Genomic DNA, 15,864 nt, shown 5'->3' with positions numbered 1-15,864 from the left:
AGCCTCAAAGAAAACTCCTGGTACACATGACTTGAGATGATTCATAAATGACACCCTAAATTATATCCCATACATACACGAGGCATAAATGGTTCAGGTTTGTACAAGTGGCCAATTATCCTGAAATATTTTTGTGGTATAAGAAAAATTCCGCTTTCCCTTGTCTCTGGTTCCCTAATTGATGCTGCTGCTGCGTTGCTGCTTCTATTGGTTGCCGTTGTTGGCGATGCTGTCGGTAGTGCCCTGGACGTTGTTTTGGACCTTGGCACCGGTCTGTCCAGCGAGACTCTTGATGAGGCTGGCGACCTGGGCAGGACCGTCGAGCTGCTGGAAGCCCATGAGGTAGGCGGCGAGACCGGCAACGTGAGGAGAGGCTACGAAGCATGTTAGTTTGAGACTTGACTTGATAGCGGTGGAAAAGGAAGACATACCCATGCTGGTACCGCTGAGGGTAGCGGTGTCAGTGTTTGACTTGATACCGACACTGAGGACGTTAACACCGGGAGCGTAGACGTCGACCTCGGGGCCAAAGTTGGAGAAATCAGCACGCTCATCTGTGGTGGCATCAATAGCACCAACAGTGATGGCGTTGGGGGCAGAGCCAGGAGAAGTGAGGGCAGTCTCGCGCTGTAAACATTGTTAGCTAAGTTACGAATCATATCAGATAGTTGGTCACTTACGTTCTCGTTACCAGCGGCGACAACGGGGACAATGCCAGCCTTGAAGAGGGCCTCGATGGCACGGTTGATGGCTTGAGAGAAGTCACCGCCAAGAGACATGTTCATAACAGCCTTGCCAACACGGTTCTTCTTCTTGGCGTCGTCAATAACGAACTGCATGCCCTGGAGGACACCAGAGTTGCTGCCACCGCCTGAGGCGTCGAGAACCTTGACGGCAACAAGGTCAACCTTCTTAGCAACACCGAAGGTAGCACCACCGATAGTACCAGCGACGTGACTTCCGTGACCGTTCTCATCGTCATCCTATATTCCAGTTAGCTTCGTCTCTTCTGTAACTGTTCACGACTCCCTGATTACTTACAACATTGTTAATGAAGTTGGCTCCGAAAGTGGCACGGCCCTCGAACTCGCTGTGATCAATCTTGATACCAGTGTCGACAACGTAGGCAGTGATGCCCTCACCAGCGGAGTCGTCGAAAACATAGGTGTCCTGGTTGACCTTGGCGTGAGAGAGACGGTCAAGTCCAGGGGGTGCATTAACTTGAGCAATAGCAGCATTAAGTTGAACTTTGGTATCGGCCTCGATATATGCAACCTCATCAGAGTTCCAAAGATCCTGAACCATAAGATCATCGGCATCGAGAGACATGGCACGCCACTTGTTCATGCGGAATGACTGAATTGAAGTAGACATGGCCTTGCCGATTGAGCTTCGCTTGTTGAGGTTTCGCTTCTTGATAGCGGCCGCAAAGGAAGCCTCCTTGGCACTGATTGTATCGTCGTCAAAGGTATCATTGTACACAACGATATATCGGTTAGGGATAACGTTGAGAGCATCGGGGTTCTTGAGCATAGGTCGAAGGAAAGCGCTAATTCCCATCTTCTTATCGGCTTCACCTCCAAGGCCACCTCCGATACTGTCGGCCATATCACCCAGGGTCTCGGCAACATCGATAGGAGCTGCGGCAGCAAAGGGAGCTGCAACGAGCAGGGAAGCGAGGAAAGTTCTTAGGAGAGCCATTTTGATAGATTTATCGTTCGTTTTGTGGTTTAATTGTAAAAAATATGTTGTTGAAGTGAGAGTAGTGAAGTGGTTCCAGCCGTTTCACTCAGTTGGCAACTCGATCGTATAAATCGAATGTCGAAAAGTAATGAAGGTAAGCTTTGAGTTGGAAACAAAGCAGTAAAAGAGTGCTATTAGAGGAGTTGTGCGATCAACGCTCCTCTCTTGTTGTTGAATAAGGATCGGTCGTGTTAGTTCGCAAGTTCGCGATACACTGTTCAGTATAACAATGAAAGGATGGTGATTAACAAGCTAAATGGGACTGTCTAGCAGCACAAAGAGGGAAAGGAAATCAAGGGAAAGGAAGAATGAGAAAATAATGAAAGAGTCAAAGAGACGTCTTCCAACAATGAATAACCCGAACAATAGAATGAGAATGGCCGTCCAGCAGCTGACAATGGGGGTGGGAGATGTGGGTTTAATAGGAGAAAACCGAACAATAGAATAACGGCCTCTCACTGGTGGCTTCAACAGGTTCAGATCAAGCTTCGTTGCTTCAGGAGGGAGCCGCAAGATCCATGGCGGGGATGAGGCGCTAGGGGCCGTGGATCCAGGCTTCGGCATCAGGGACAAGGGCCTGGAGGTGTTGTTTAGTTTAGTGGGATGAAGCCTGTACGACTATAGTCGCCAAGTCAAACGCCTGGGTCTCACTCCAAGAACCCCTTGGAACCATCAAGATTTTCTGTTTTCGGTGGGGTTTTCAATGCTCATGCTTGCTCAGCCAGCTCGTTAACTTGAATCACTATAGTCAGCTCTGCCACAGGAGCTAGGGGATGCGAAAATCTGGCACACTTGCGGTGGCATCGAATCGACGACGAAACCATAATTGCTTTGAAGCAGTTATAATAGCGTATGTAACTGTAAGGGCATCTGCTCGATTACCATCACTGATTGGTATATCCAAAATTGGCGTTTGATTACTGTTTCTCGAAAGCAACAATCATGACCGCAATAGCAGCACGTCCCTTGTTCTTTTCCGCAATGCGTTGGGCGAGAAGAACCGTTGTCGTTGCCCACAACCCGCAGGCCCATTGAAGTACCGCCAATGATATGCAGCAAATGCCGCCTCTCACCACGGTAAATCAAAGAGCTGGCGCGTCACATGTAGTACAGTAGTTGTACTTAGCTAACGGCCAGTGCTTCGAGTGCTGGTAGCGGCACGATTAGCTCATCACTATCCGTAATCTTGTTACCTTCAAGCAAGGGGCAGGGAAAATCCGAAAATCCAAAAGCCTCCATCCAGGGCATATGCGAGGATGATCATAGCCGACTCCTGCCATCAGCTAGTCTTTGCATCACATCCCCAGACTGTCAAGTATCTTGAGATGAATCTTGCCGGCCAGGCCAAGACCCAACTAACGATGATACCCATAAACAATGCACATTGGCAATATCACAGCGATTTTGTTGCTAAGTCGAGAAAGCGTGATAATGCAGTATGATTGGCGGCCAGTACTGAATCTCAATGTCACATCATCACGGAAGATCCACTCACTGGAAACCCCTTCCAAGAATCGACGCTTGACGACCCCTGGACTATCCCTGTCAATCCCAGGTTTGAAACAAGTGCCACTAGGCTTTGGCGTCTGGACCTGCCAGGCACAAGTCGATTTGGTTGGCTGCTGAAGTCTCTTCCCACGCGGCGTCTTATATCCAAACGACGCTGATTCGAAGCGCCGTGTTAACAAACGCCAGATGTCTCCGAATTCGAGGTGATACGTGTGCAAATAGTCTTTGTTTTGTTTTGTCTGTCGTATGTCGGAGAAAAAGTTTGCATTTTGTTCTAGCGTGCGCCCCCTTTGCAAGATCTTATCCATGGCTCAGTGTCGCAAATATACAGAACCAAGGGGTTGTTTTGGCAATCCTGAAGGGGCTCTAACGGCCGAGTACAACGGACGTTGAGTATCGTGGGGGGTGCTAACCCCGGGCTGTCGGGGATAGAATAGGTAGGGCGCCATGCAGGTCACGGGCTAAGCGTGTCTCGGAGACAACCAGGGAGCAAGGTGCTGTATCGAATTCTGGTGTGGCTCAGCAGGTGAAGGCCAGCGAAATGACCTAAGGGCATGGTTCAGCAGATTTGGGACCGATCAAAGAAGTCGGCCTTCTCGAACAAGGCAAGCAGCTAAGGGCGATTCACCTGATTTGTGTCATCGATCATGGATCGATATTTTAATTGGGACGACACTGGATAAGACCGGGATTGGCACGGTTGAAACACAACCAACAAGCGATGACCTCGGTAGAAGTCTTTAGCTATGGAATCATTGTCCGCGTTTGCGTTTGGGAATAGCTTCTTTTCTTCACATGCATGGATGAATTGACTATGATTCAGAATGCGATGCCCTTGAAGCAGCTGCTCATGACTAATAACACAGGGGATCACTGAAGGGAAGGAGCGCGCTTACTGAACCCTCCCTGCCAAGCGACCTATCAAAGGCTATTTTCTGGGTCTCTCAAAACAACAACTGACAAAATATGTTTACCTCACTTTTTATTAACACAAAACACAAAGACACACCAAAACCGACGATCGTCTTTTTGAGTCGGGCCTTGACATGTTTTGAGCTGACGAAGTTCTGAAACCCGCAGAATCGCATCTATGGAGTCTAGATCGTGGCGAGACGGACTTGACACACAGACATCCTTGCCCTATATCATCCATTGTTCACTGTCGGCCCAGTCATTCTGCCGGGAAAACTGCCATATGTACGACACTACGGAAAAGCGGCAACTGATTTATGTACCGCGGAGAGGCTCTTGCTCAAGTCTGATTGATGTCCATTATCAATCATGGCTTCTTGTCATCTGGACGATGATATGTCATTCTGGCCTCCATATCACACGGCCCAAGCCGGAGATTGAATGTCACGGCTACCTTCCATATTCTACACGCATGAGTATACACCGCCTTCTATGGTTTCATAAGTCATCACCTATTGAGTTGAAACCCCATGTGACTGTCTGTTTTATGTTGCCAAGGCTGTATCAAATTTCCGAAACCGTATTTCGAGACTTCGAAAATGAAGTCCAAGGCAAGCCAAGGCTGCTAGATACACATATAGAAGGTCAGAATTGACCCTAGAACTACCAAGACTGATAGTTAAGAACTTATGTCTTTCTTTTCGTTGTCAAAGCTGTATGCGTACATGTATCATTATCCCAACTGCTGTTGTTGCAGTCTGCGCTTGATGCGGATCCTTCTCATCCCTACAACTTAAAGTCTCCATTAACTCAATCTCCCAAATAACCATAAAAAATACTCCCTTGAGACTTGAATTATCCTTCCAAACATTTCTTTAACCATAAGTAGTTTCAGAAGCAACGTTTCGTTGTTTGACACGAAGTTTTAGCCATTTCCTACCCGAACCCCTTTTCGGGATTAACATGCTTCTAATCATTCCTCAGTGTCTCTCTTTTGTCTGCTCTACACAGCATCTAATGCAATAGTCGAAAACATGCATGTCATCCATTACGCCCAGTATCCCGATAGCACTTTCGTTACTGATTCATCCACCAATATCATCACATGGCTCCATTTGAGGCACCTCTGCACTATTCAGCCTTGCCCTCAGGTTGTTATTACAAATGAAATCTGACACATCTTACGTTCCAACTGCCCCCAAACGATCGAGGTTTGGAGGTTTCAATGTGTAATCATAAAAGGCGAGCTGTCACCGCAGCGTTTGTGCTCCATCTCCAGGGCAGCTAAACCAAATTGACCATATTTGTTGAACGCTGAAGGAACAAATTGGTTTTTTATTTCATGAACTCGCAGTAAATTATAGGCTATTGTCTCTCTTTTCGATTCAATGGCTCATACCAGCTGCCCCCAGGGCTTGTTGTACTACAAAGTTTCACACCATGTTGCAAAGGATCGATGCAATGCTGGCTTGGCCTAAATCTGGCCCTTAGAGGAACCAGATAATTTCGTTTTTTCAATTACAAGCCCTTTCTCAGAACCATTTGAATCTTCAATTCGTATTGTTTTCAATAATCTCTGTCTGGACTGCAGTTATGGTGTTTTATTTCTTTCTCTGAGTCAGCTAGGTACAGTCTCCTGCCATATGGAAGAGATATAGCCTATGATTAGTGAGTACTCTTAAGCAAAGCTTATAATGTGCTCATGATGTCTTGGGATCACGTAATTTCAGGAAGATGTCTATAAATATATTTCCATCTATTTCAAAACTGGAGAAGCTAGGATGTAAATGACAACGTAAACCCCGAACCCTATGTGACTGAAGTCCTAAACCGGTTTTAGATGCGTTTGGTAAAGTAAATATTGAGATTTGAAAAGTTTTATTCCTTTTGTTATCTTTTCAAAGGTCCAGAGTGTCCCGAAATTCACAACGTCAAGTCGGGGATCAAGATCAATCTTTCACTAACAAGGACTAAAGGCGAACCTATAGTCTGCGACTGTAACGGAAGTTGTATATATAGTTCTAATTATCAGACTCTCTGTTATTGAAAAGTTTTCGAATGCTCTGGCTGTCAGTGTGATCCATGTTTGTGCAACAGGCGACTCCAGGTATATAAGTAGAAGTAAAAATGGTGCGAACCGTGAACTGGACTAAAATCTGAGAGTTATTCGAAAAATCTTGTCCTTCTTCTCAATTTCTATATCTAATTGAGGGATTACAGTTATAGGAGACTGTAAGTATTGATCGATGGCTAGATAACTATCGATGCTGATACTCTCTGGAGGTATAAGCTATCTGAAAAGTCCAATGAACCTTGATAAATTTGAGAACACACTGCTTTTCCATGTATCTACGTTGCTCCGATGACTCAACTTTTTCTCTCTTCGAGTGACTCAAGAAACAGTATATCCCGAGTTCGGCACCGGTCGATAACTTCTGACGCCGAGGAGCGGGGTTAACTTCGTCAACGCCTTCCCATGACTGCAGGTTCCACATTGATTCCTCACGCATCAACGGATATAAACCTCGGCCCCAGCCTGAGTCCGACTCTCGAATTACATAAAGGCCAGACTTTCTCTTGAATTAACTAGTGGTTCTGTATCACTTAACCATCTGTGCAGTTGCCTATTGAACTCCAATATGCCTGACTACGCTTCTATCGAAACAACTCTGGCTTCTATAGCCGCAAGCTCTCAAACTATCGAGCTTCTTCGAGACCTTCACAAGCAAGCTCTCGATGAGCCCCCCTACGTCAGCACAGATGGACCTGCCTCTACCGCACTTGACAAGTTTGTCGCATTGGATCCTGACAAGTGTGCCTATGTATACCTCCTGCTGCGATCTATGAAGGCACGTTTCGTTGTCGAAGCTGGGACATCATTTGGTGTTAGCACTATCTACCTAGCTCTGGCAGTTTCTCAGAATGCTGGGTCGCAGCCAGGCAAGGTCATTGCAACTGAAAATGAACCTACCAAGGCTTTCAAGGCTCGCAAGTACTGGAGTCAAGCTGGTGATGATGTTGAGAAATTTATTGAATTACGAGAGGGAGATTTGCGAGAGACGCTCAAGACCGATCTGCCAGAACAAGTGGATTTCCTACTCCTAGACAGTGAGTCAGCCCCCATGGCGAGGAAAGCATTCTTCTCTTGTCCAGTGTTACTAACCAAACTGCAGTTTGGACCCCTCTGGCTCTGCCTACACTCAAGCTCGTCAGGCCGCGCATGAAGCCAGGTGCTACAGTAGTTGCTGATAACACTGAGGCTGCCAAGGCAGGTTATAAGGACCTGATGGCTTATCTAGAGGACACTACCAATGGCTTCAAGCTCACTACGCTTCCATATTCCGGAGGTCTTTTAGTTGCCGTATACCTTGGAAACTAGACTGTCTTTTGATGGGTCAAGGAAGGCAATAACATCCAAGAATTATCTAATTTACAAACACGATAAGATTATAGAATACCTGTTTTTGACGTATAAGCCAAAAGGCTATTGGAAATGTCAGATTGTTGTTTGTTGTATGTTGACCTTTATTCGTTGACAAGAATTGGAGGTCGATGAACATTCATTGATTCTTCTTCAGGTAAATGATACTTGTTTTGATTCAATAAAGATACCATTGAAGTTCTGCTCATAAAACCAAGATATCGTATGTTGATGCACTTGAAGAAGTGTCGATGTGTGAGTCAAGACGTGGAGATATGGATTCGGCATTTGCTTATGGAGCATCTGCAAACTATTGCTATTTATGACAGGGATCGTCATGCAGAAGAAGATCATCGGCAGTTGAGGAAGATCATGAATATGCCAATATTCTTCGACAAGTCAGCAAATAAGAAAAGTGTTACCTTCTTGACAATGCACTGCCTCATGGGTTACGATTACTCAAAGTTGAATGAGGACGCACGGTGATATAGGGTACGCGATGATGATCAAAATTTGATGCTACCTTGAATATGACACCATGATCGTAAGTGACAAAAAACACTTAGACAGTTTTATGATAAGCATAGGAGACTTTTGATTGGCTTTTTCAGCTGTCCAATTGAAGATCTCATGGCTTTTTTGCTCCCTAGGGACAGGGCACATCATAGTATTGGATTGAATGGTGTCTCAAGACAATCAATTGTGTTCCAGACAAAAGACTTACTCCATTTGGCTGCTCCCTCGAATAAAAAACTGACTTTTGGAATGAATCGTTGATAGCGTCCAAGACTAACGAATCGATAACGCATCAACGAGGAGAAGCGGGAAATAAGCAAAGCTGAGGAGATCGCGCCTGGCGCGGCGCTAGCAGATGAACAACTTTCAGGGTCTTGCAGGGGGTTGTTGTGGAAATCATGATGCGCTGGCTCGAGCGAGAGGCTATTCTAGATGGAAGAATCTGACCATTGGGTGGATGCTTGATAGAGTTCGGGGATGCCCTGTGCCCAATGACGTGATAAGTTGCTGATTCAGTCGGCGCGTTAGTTACCCAAGGCAGAGGCTGGGCTGAGGACCTGGGTGACACATTTGGCCAAAGTGAGGCGTCCGTCGGCTTGGGTGGATTGGATGTGATCCATGTGTGGTTGTGCAGAGAGGAGAGTGGAGGTGCTAAGGTTTATCTACTGGCGCCGGAACCTGTAGCAGCCATAATTTCAGCGTTCGTTACCAGATGAACAAGATAACAAAGATGAATCTGGTTTCCTTTGTTTTGGATAGTTGCTAGAGAACCGTTGCTGGTAGGTTACCTGCAGTTACAACCACAATTCCATAAAGCTGGACTCCCACATGTCTTGTCTTGTCTTCATGCTGTGGAGATCCGTTGCCGCTAAGCACGCGACCTCCACTAGGTTCTTTGATAACGATCCGTCGTGGACAATTCCTGTGCCAGCATAAACAAGATGCAACTGTACTTACCAAAGAAGCAGAGTCATGTGTTGTGACGACGTGGCCATGACGGGTACGGTAGTATCGATGCCTTATCTTGAAAGGCCAGATCAGAATGGGCGGGTTGCAATACGAGCGAGCATGCACATTTACAAGGCTATGTAAGACTCTCACTCAAGACAAAACAAGACCTGGGCTGGATATACGCTGCAACCACCCGCGCAATCTAGGCTTGGTTGGTTGAGTAGTGAGACGGGTATTGAAGGGAGAGACAATGAAGACAAACATGACAATCAAGTTAGTTTGGTTTAGTTCCCAGCAGAGGGTTACTCAGTTGTAGAATAATAACAACAATAAATAATAATCTGCTAGCAAGGCAGAAGTGAGGGGAGGGTGCACCTCAGTAGAGTGAGGTGCTGTGCAGTGCGTGCAGCATCTGCTAATCAACGCCTCTCATTTCCAATTTCACTCCCACTCAACGGCTGGCTCATCATCCTTTCCTCTCTCCCGTCCTTCTATTTTCCATCTCCATTTCCATTCCCCAATTCTTCTCTACCTATCTTCTTTTCTTCTGCTTCTCCCCTAACTCTCTTTGCCTACCTACTCAAAGTCTCAATCTTACAAAGTCACCTCTCGTCGCCTTCATCCGTAACCGTGGAGTTCATTGATTGACTGACCCTGGTTTCGGGGTTCCCATCCCATCGGTTGTCATATCGCAACCCATCATATTTCCTTTTTTTTTTTTAATTACCATTCCCCCTCCCTGGAGGTCAATCACCTGTTTCTCATCCCTCCTGTTCCCTCTCCCGTCCGTCTGTGTCCACCGTGAACCAACCGAAACTTTGGGGGCTCAATCTCCAGCCCTTGAACCTTGTGGTGCCGATAAACTTCTTTCTCCTCGTTCACTGTCAAGGATAACCTGCTCCTCTTCATCCAACAACCGCCGCTGCATCCTGTATTCGAGGGCCATCATCCAACCCCGGCCCGACCTTATTGAGATGCACCGCGTGCCGGCCTTGGAGCCATCTTATGGAGAACCTTGAATTGCAATCAGATACCGATATCAATATCGATATGGGAGACTCTATCAGTGAACCTATGGACGCGGCCGATGATGGCCACACCGGCCCGCGTGCGCCTTGTCCTACCTCTATTCCTGCATCCGCCCTTTTACCTATCCGAGATAGTTATACATCACGAAGGAACGACCTGAGCGATGATCGAGACGATGATGCCGACTCCGATACAGAATTCGCCTCCATCATGGCTACGTCCATGCTGAATGGCATTCTCAATACCGCTTCCAACCCTGTCTCTCCCGGCTCGTCCAGCCCTTCTCACGATCAAGCCAAAACATCCGATTTTGTTCCTCCGACGAGACCGAGCAGCACACCATTTCCTCACCCTGATCGCCGACACTCCAAGCCATGCTGCTCCAGTGGTTCTTCGCATGGCGCCGACCACGATACTCCCACTGACTCTACCGCTTTCCCCGATAACGAGCCAGTGGTTCTCCCTCGCCCTATAACCGATTTCAACCAGCTGCCAATTGAGGTTCACGAAGCGATATTGGATCATTTGTTCGGGTACCGAGTTTCCGCTACATCGCGAAGTTCAATGGCCGTATCGAGTATTACAAAAAGTTGGGGAACGGCGCTTAGACATTCGAGGAGAAGGGAATTGACCGAGTTGGCGCTTGTGAGCGATGTTTGGCGGATTCTTGTTCAGCAACGGCTTTATCGTCATATTAAACTAAAAGCGACTGTGGACTGCCTGGAAGATGCTATGGTTCACCTTGCTCTGCACGAGCACCTGCAATCATATGTCAAGCACATCGAGATCTGGTTTCCTGTTTTCCAACCAACCTACGGACCCGTCGCTCTATCGAATACTCTGACGCTGCCTACAGTCACTATGGAAGGACTGACTAACGCGACATACACTTTACCTGGTAACAACTGTACCCTTGAGCAAGTGTTTCAATTCGTTGGACAAACTCTACCACAGGCCAGAGTTTTGACCTTGGAAGGAGGCGAGCGACGCAAGGCACCGAGAGTTCTTCACTTTCCCGAGCAGAGGATCGACCCGGCCATCTACAAGCCGCTGCCTATCCTTGAATCGGTGCAGACTCTAGTCACGAGGGGCCAGTGGAATCTCATGCGAGACGATCAGGACTTTGCAACAGTTCTGAATGCTTTACCAGGCCTTTACGAGTGGCAGGGCTCTTATAGTAAACCAAAGTCAAAGAGCTATATTACTATGGCCGAGTTTCTTCCAAAACTCCCACGCCACATCACGAATTTGAGTCTTTGCCTCGAGAGCGACTATCGTCGAGAGGGGGTCATGCCACCATTCTATTCGAAGGTCGTACAGAAGACGCACATTTGTGCAAGAATGGCGGAGGCGTTACCTTCATTAGAGCATTTCGCCTACACTGGCCGTGTTTGTCACCACTTTTTTGATGTGGCTATGCGATCAACCGACCCACGAACTTCCCGACTCAAGACTCTAGACTTGACAGTCAAGAATTGCTGCCGATACAACACGAGCTTCCACGAGGCTGGCTCTGGCATTCAAGATATGGGATTTATCGATGCCTTTGAAAAGTTGGTACTGTCAGCGATTCGATCTCTTGAAAAGCTCAAGGAAGTGGTTTATCTGAGGATTCGGTTTGTTGATCTTGGTAAGTTTATCCGCAGCTCAACCTTTAATCCCTAGTTAACATGAATATTAGACTCCGTACTACCCCCTCTCAACCCATTTTTTATTATGCGCAAGGGTGCTTGCTCTGGCGTCTGGAGCGAGAGGATTTTGGCCGAGATGGGTCGCGTTCGCCCCGATGTTCATTTTCCAGAGTTGAGTGAGTCCTTTGGCAACATCGTGTACAACAAGGACGGAAGAATGGTCATTACGCCTGACCCCCCGAGGACGAAGATCGCATCCCTAAAGTTGTCGAATTATCGATCTCTTGCGACAGGCATCACGATTCAGTGAGAAATGCATGCCAATATGAAACACTGTGAATCTTAAACCGCAGAAGGCAGCCAAAAGATCGATATGGCTGGATTATACATATGATACATCACTCTTTTGTTTTCAGACGGCGTTCAAGGTTTGGAACTATGGAAAGGAAGCTGTTAATTGAAACCACATACCCAGGAGATTGGGAGTTTTGAGGGCGCATGTATACACGGGAATTGCTGGCATGGCTTTACTTGGCTTTGAGAAGAATTTGCTTGGGATCTGTTGAAAAGTCACGAAGATGGAAGTGAAGACGGCGAGGTAATTTATCTGAGGGGACGCGAGCTTCCATATACCCTCTACGATACTGGCGATTTGGTATTATAGTCGATGAATAAGATTGTCTGAATATTTATGCTATGTTCATCATCAATAAAATATTCACGCTTACTACACGCCTGCTTTTGTATTTCCAATGTTTGAAAGTGGGACTTCAGTGTGGCTCTTATTCGACGTGGAACTTAATGGTCGATCGTGTTGACCGAGCAGCACCGTCACTGATGATGAAACCCAGAATCCAGCAGTTAACCAAGAAGAAGCCGAGCGAGGCCAACCAAAGGCCTGGGAAGAAGGTACTGATGCCGAGAAACTCGAGCTGGTAACCTTGTTGCAACCAGGCAGCTTGGGAGACTACCCAGAGCAACAGAGCTGAGATGCCCAGCTTAGGGTTACGGAGAAAAGATGAGTTTGGCAGATAAAGTGGTAGAAAGATCATGTACCAAAGGAAGTACTGATAATATGTTAGTTGATGGACGAGCAATAAGGATGAGGGTGACTGACTTGGGAGGTACAGACTTTGTTAAACGTAACAAAGGCAAAGGTCTGAGCCATCATGGATGTTGCAAGATCGCGCTTGGCGATAGCGAGAGGAATAAGAACACAAGATAGAAGAAGTTGAGGGAGGAAAGCGAACGACTCGATACGGAATGAAGGCGCAGCATCAGCGGGAGTGGCAGAGGTGAGATACAGCAGGACATTGTAAGGCGAGAAGTTGTGACGGTGATCGATCCTTGTGACATGGTGAAAATAAGTATGAACAAGGAAAGGAGTCTCGTAACTGTGATTTGGTCAGTTGTGCTGACTTAGATATTTGTGTATAAGGACTTACATGGAGAACATGATGAGATTGAGAATCATGAACGTTATAAGACTGAGAAGTCCAAACTTGAGGCGATCCGGCGTGAAGAAGTTTGAGACTGCTTCCTTGTATGATGAAGGAGCAGGAGAAGGTTTTGTCTCTTTCCCTAAACGAGCATCGTCCATCCACCATACAATAGCTGGTGCATAGATGAAGGGGTATATCTTGAAGTGAACCGATAGCCCGAGAATGATCGCAGCAAGACTGAGTCTTCGTCTCTCAACAGCCCATAATAAACCCATCGTCAACACACCCAAGAGGCCTTCCGAGCTTCCACGGGTGCTGATAGTAGCTACCATAGGGTTCCATAACCACAGCGCGGAAAAGCCTCCAGCCGTAGCTTCATCCATACCCCTCCGTCTAAGCACGCGCAGAATAAGCCATCCCGCCAAAAGATCAGCCGCAGCAAAGACTAGCTTTCCAAAAGCGGAGAATCGGACGGTTGGTAGGAGTATCCAGGCGAGCAGAGGCGTGTAACGATATGTGTCGCGAGCATATGGTGATGAGCCTTCAGCGACAAAGCGGGAAGCGTCGGTAAAGACAAGATAGTCGATATCTGTGTACTTCAGGGCTGAATGGGTATCTTGGTAGAGGCCGTAGAAGAGAAGAGCGAGGCGGAGGAAGAGAGATATGGTGAAGAGTGGCGTTGTGCGTAGGAAGGGGGTTATTGAAGGCATTGCGAAGTGAGGTGAAGATGACAGTTGGCGGTGAGTGTGTATTGAGATGAGACAGGATAGAGAGGCTAATGAGCTTATAAGACCATAGCTTATAACAGATTATGACGTCTCAAGTTATCTCGGTTTTCCTCTTATTCCGATTCACTCAAAGAATCTATTGTTGTATGCCACTCAGTGGCAGTTTGCTGATGTTGAGTAACGCAGCCCGAATCAAGCTGCCTTCCAAAAATGGAGAGCTCTTGCTCCTCTCCACTAACAAATTTCACGTCATCCCTGCAACACGCACTAACAAATCAAGACCCGCCTCGAACCAACCTCCAACATCATCGACCACCATCTTATTTTATAGCCTGCATTTCTTTAACAATCGAATCATAATGTCGGGCGGTGTTAAGAGAGATCGCGACGGCAATGCTCGTGTGAAGAATGCGGGCCCGCTGAAGCAGGCTGGGCCGAGGGGCAGGTTCCATGATATGTTTGAAGGGTTCCGTGATGAGCTTGATGAGCATCATGATCGACGGGAGAGGATTGTGAAGGCATCGCGAGATGTTACTGCTCAGAGTAAGAAGATGTGAGTTTTTGAATACTTAAAGCTTACAAGTGCAAGTTTTACTAACCAGTTTATAGCATCTTTACCCTTCAGAGGTAAGCTCGCTCATAAAGTAGCAATCTCAGTCAAAGTCTGCTCACACACCACAGAGTCAAGCATCTCAACAAGGACTTCCCTCCTCACATCCAACAAGACATGGATACACGCCTCGAAGAAATCTCTAAACTCCTCAAAGGAATCGCACCAGATGTCCAAAATGTCAATCGCTATCGCTATACCTTTTCCCTCCGCTGTCTGGAAGAATTCGTCGAGGCTCTCTCTTTCGCACACTACCTCCGCCACCAAACCCTCATCACACCCACACAAGCACAAGCTGCTATGCCCAGCGATATAGCCCTCACACCAAATGACTACATGTTCGGTATCTTCGATCTATTTGGTGAGATGATGCGCTTTGCGACTGTCACGACAGCTCAGAATGGTGAATTGGCTGGTGATGGAGGACGAAATATCATGAGTGATATTCAAGAGCTTGGGTGTGAGTTTGAGATCCTACCTGATGTGCCGACGAAGGATTGGAGAGGTAAGATGGCTGTGATGAGGCAGAGTGTCAAAAAGGTTGAGAGGTTGGGGTATGGACTTGTAGTGAGAGGGAGTGAGAGGCCAAAGGGCTGGGTGCCGGATATGAAGGATGATGCTCCTGAGCCTGTGTCACCATGAACATTCATCTCCAACTCATGATGTAAGGAAACGGGCGTTGGCTGTTGTGGGATATGATGTGCTATCTGGTTGAGTTGCTAGAGCTGGCTGCTCTAATATCATGATCTATTTACGTTTATGGAGGACTACGGCCACGCTTGCTGATGATAAAGGAAATAGTTGATACAAAAGATCACACTGAGATATGTTTTTCTCATCGGGGAATCTATTCTTTTACGATTAGGTGGTTTGCCTGAAACGAAAGGGCCAGCTGTGGCGTGCCCACAATTGCTGGAATCTTTGAACAATGGAACTCCGAGCTTTTGCACATCAATTACATTTAGCTAAAGATTGGTAATAGACAAAGGAGAAATCGCAATTTCTGTAAGGATATAAGGACAATTGAAATGATTGACACTGCATCGCCTATTAGCATTCGCAGGGAACAATCATTGCCTAGGTATTCAACGGCTGTCGACAACTGGCAGCGACCAAGCAATAACATACAAAGGGAGCATTGAAATGCATTGTCATCCTTTAGCTCTTTTTAGCGTCAAATGAAGGCGCCAGAATTACCTGGTATTATGTATCGTCAGAATCTGAGGGTCGGTCTTTCATCCTCCACCCGCGAGCAACTCATTCACACCTTGCACTTCTCATCTCAGACCATACCTTTCGCCTCGACCACCGAGAGGAAACTTGGATTTCACATAATCTTGAACAAGAGCTTGCGACGTATTATTAGGCTTTG

The 15,864-nt window shown here is 46.8% G+C and overlaps 5 protein-coding genes across 5 annotated transcripts; 3 read left to right on the top strand and 2 right to left on the bottom strand.

Moving 5' to 3' along the window:
* Window positions 1-25: 25 nt before the first annotated feature.
* On the bottom strand, window positions 26-2,125 carry FOBCDRAFT_31523 (peptidase S8/S53 domain-containing protein). The gene is made up of 4 exons (XM_031178556.3): window positions 1,042-2,125; window positions 681-983; window positions 432-627; window positions 26-374 (listed from the first exon to the last, which is right to left on the bottom strand). The coding sequence occupies exons 1-4, from the start codon at window positions 1,699-1,701 to the stop codon at window positions 205-207; spliced, it is 1,329 nt and encodes a 442-aa protein (XP_031044443.1). The 5' UTR covers window positions 1,702-2,125; the 3' UTR covers window positions 26-204.
* A 4,552-nt stretch (window positions 2,126-6,677) lies between these two features.
* Window positions 6,678-7,775, top strand: FOBCDRAFT_221596 (S-adenosyl-L-methionine-dependent methyltransferase). Its single transcript, XM_031178558.3, has 2 exons — window positions 6,678-7,272; window positions 7,338-7,775. The coding sequence occupies exons 1-2, from the start codon at window positions 6,804-6,806 to the stop codon at window positions 7,541-7,543; spliced, it is 675 nt and encodes a 224-aa protein (XP_031044445.2). The 5' UTR covers window positions 6,678-6,803; the 3' UTR covers window positions 7,544-7,775.
* A 2,182-nt stretch (window positions 7,776-9,957) lies between these two features.
* Window positions 9,958-12,416, top strand: FOBCDRAFT_31511 (uncharacterized protein). Its single transcript, XM_031178559.3, has 2 exons — window positions 9,958-11,711; window positions 11,763-12,416. Exons 1-2 carry the CDS (start codon window positions 10,058-10,060, stop codon window positions 12,020-12,022), a joined length of 1,914 nt encoding a protein of 637 aa, XP_031044446.2. The 5' UTR covers window positions 9,958-10,057; the 3' UTR covers window positions 12,023-12,416.
* Window positions 12,410-14,065, bottom strand: FOBCDRAFT_318601 (PIG-M-domain-containing protein). Its single transcript, XM_031178560.3, has 3 exons — window positions 13,158-14,065; window positions 12,830-13,106; window positions 12,410-12,779 (listed from the first exon to the last, which is right to left on the bottom strand). Exons 1-3 carry the CDS (start codon window positions 13,862-13,864, stop codon window positions 12,495-12,497), a joined length of 1,269 nt encoding a protein of 422 aa, XP_031044447.2. The 5' UTR covers window positions 13,865-14,065; the 3' UTR covers window positions 12,410-12,494.
* Window positions 14,066-14,127: 62 nt separating this feature from the next.
* On the top strand, window positions 14,128-15,510 carry FOBCDRAFT_221590 (Translin). Its single transcript, XM_031178561.3, has 3 exons — window positions 14,128-14,435; window positions 14,492-14,509; window positions 14,564-15,510. The coding sequence occupies exons 1-3, from the start codon at window positions 14,242-14,244 to the stop codon at window positions 15,132-15,134; spliced, it is 783 nt and encodes a 260-aa protein (XP_031044448.1). The 5' UTR covers window positions 14,128-14,241; the 3' UTR covers window positions 15,135-15,510.
* Window positions 15,511-15,864: the final 354 nt, after the last annotated feature.

The sequence above is a fragment of the Fusarium oxysporum genome, chromosome IV (genome assembly GCF_013085055.1).
Source record: "Fusarium oxysporum Fo47 chromosome IV, complete sequence".
Classification (NCBI taxonomy): Eukaryota; Fungi; Ascomycota; class Sordariomycetes; order Hypocreales; family Nectriaceae; genus Fusarium; species Fusarium oxysporum.
Note: the sequence above shows the minus strand (reverse complement) of the source record. Positions and strands in the feature narration are given on the sequence as shown.

Excerpts from the sequence above, each read along its gene's own strand:
- FOBCDRAFT_31523 (XM_031178556.3), bottom strand. The coding sequence starts at position 1,701 with ATGGCTCTCCTAAGAACTTTCCTCGCTTCCCTGCTCGTTGCAGCTCCC. Across the intron at positions 984-1,041 it reads CCAACTTCATTAACAATGTT|GATGACGATGAGAACGGTCA; the intron begins GTAAGTAATCAG and ends ACTGGAATATAG. Across the intron at positions 375-431 it reads CCTCAGCGGTACCAGCATGG|CCTCTCCTCACGTTGCCGGT; the intron begins GTATGTCTTCCT and ends CATGCTTCGTAG.
- FOBCDRAFT_221596 (XM_031178558.3), top strand. The coding sequence starts at position 6,804 with ATGCCTGACTACGCTTCTATCGAAACAACTCTGGCTTCTATAGCCGCA. Across the intron at positions 7,273-7,337 it reads GGATTTCCTACTCCTAGACA|TTTGGACCCCTCTGGCTCTG; the intron begins GTGAGTCAGCCC and ends ACCAAACTGCAG.
- FOBCDRAFT_31511 (XM_031178559.3), top strand. The coding sequence starts at position 10,058 with ATGGAGAACCTTGAATTGCAATCAGATACCGATATCAATATCGATATG. Across the intron at positions 11,712-11,762 it reads GATTCGGTTTGTTGATCTTG|ACTCCGTACTACCCCCTCTC; the intron begins GTAAGTTTATCC and ends CATGAATATTAG.
- FOBCDRAFT_318601 (XM_031178560.3), bottom strand. The coding sequence starts at position 13,864 with ATGCCTTCAATAACCCCCTTCCTACGCACAACGCCACTCTTCACCATA. Across the intron at positions 13,107-13,157 it reads AATCTCATCATGTTCTCCAT|TTACGAGACTCCTTTCCTTG; the intron begins GTAAGTCCTTAT and ends ACCAAATCACAG. Across the intron at positions 12,780-12,829 it reads ACAAAGTCTGTACCTCCCAA|TACTTCCTTTGGTACATGAT; the intron begins GTCAGTCACCCT and ends ACATATTATCAG.
- FOBCDRAFT_221590 (XM_031178561.3), top strand. The coding sequence starts at position 14,242 with ATGTCGGGCGGTGTTAAGAGAGATCGCGACGGCAATGCTCGTGTGAAG.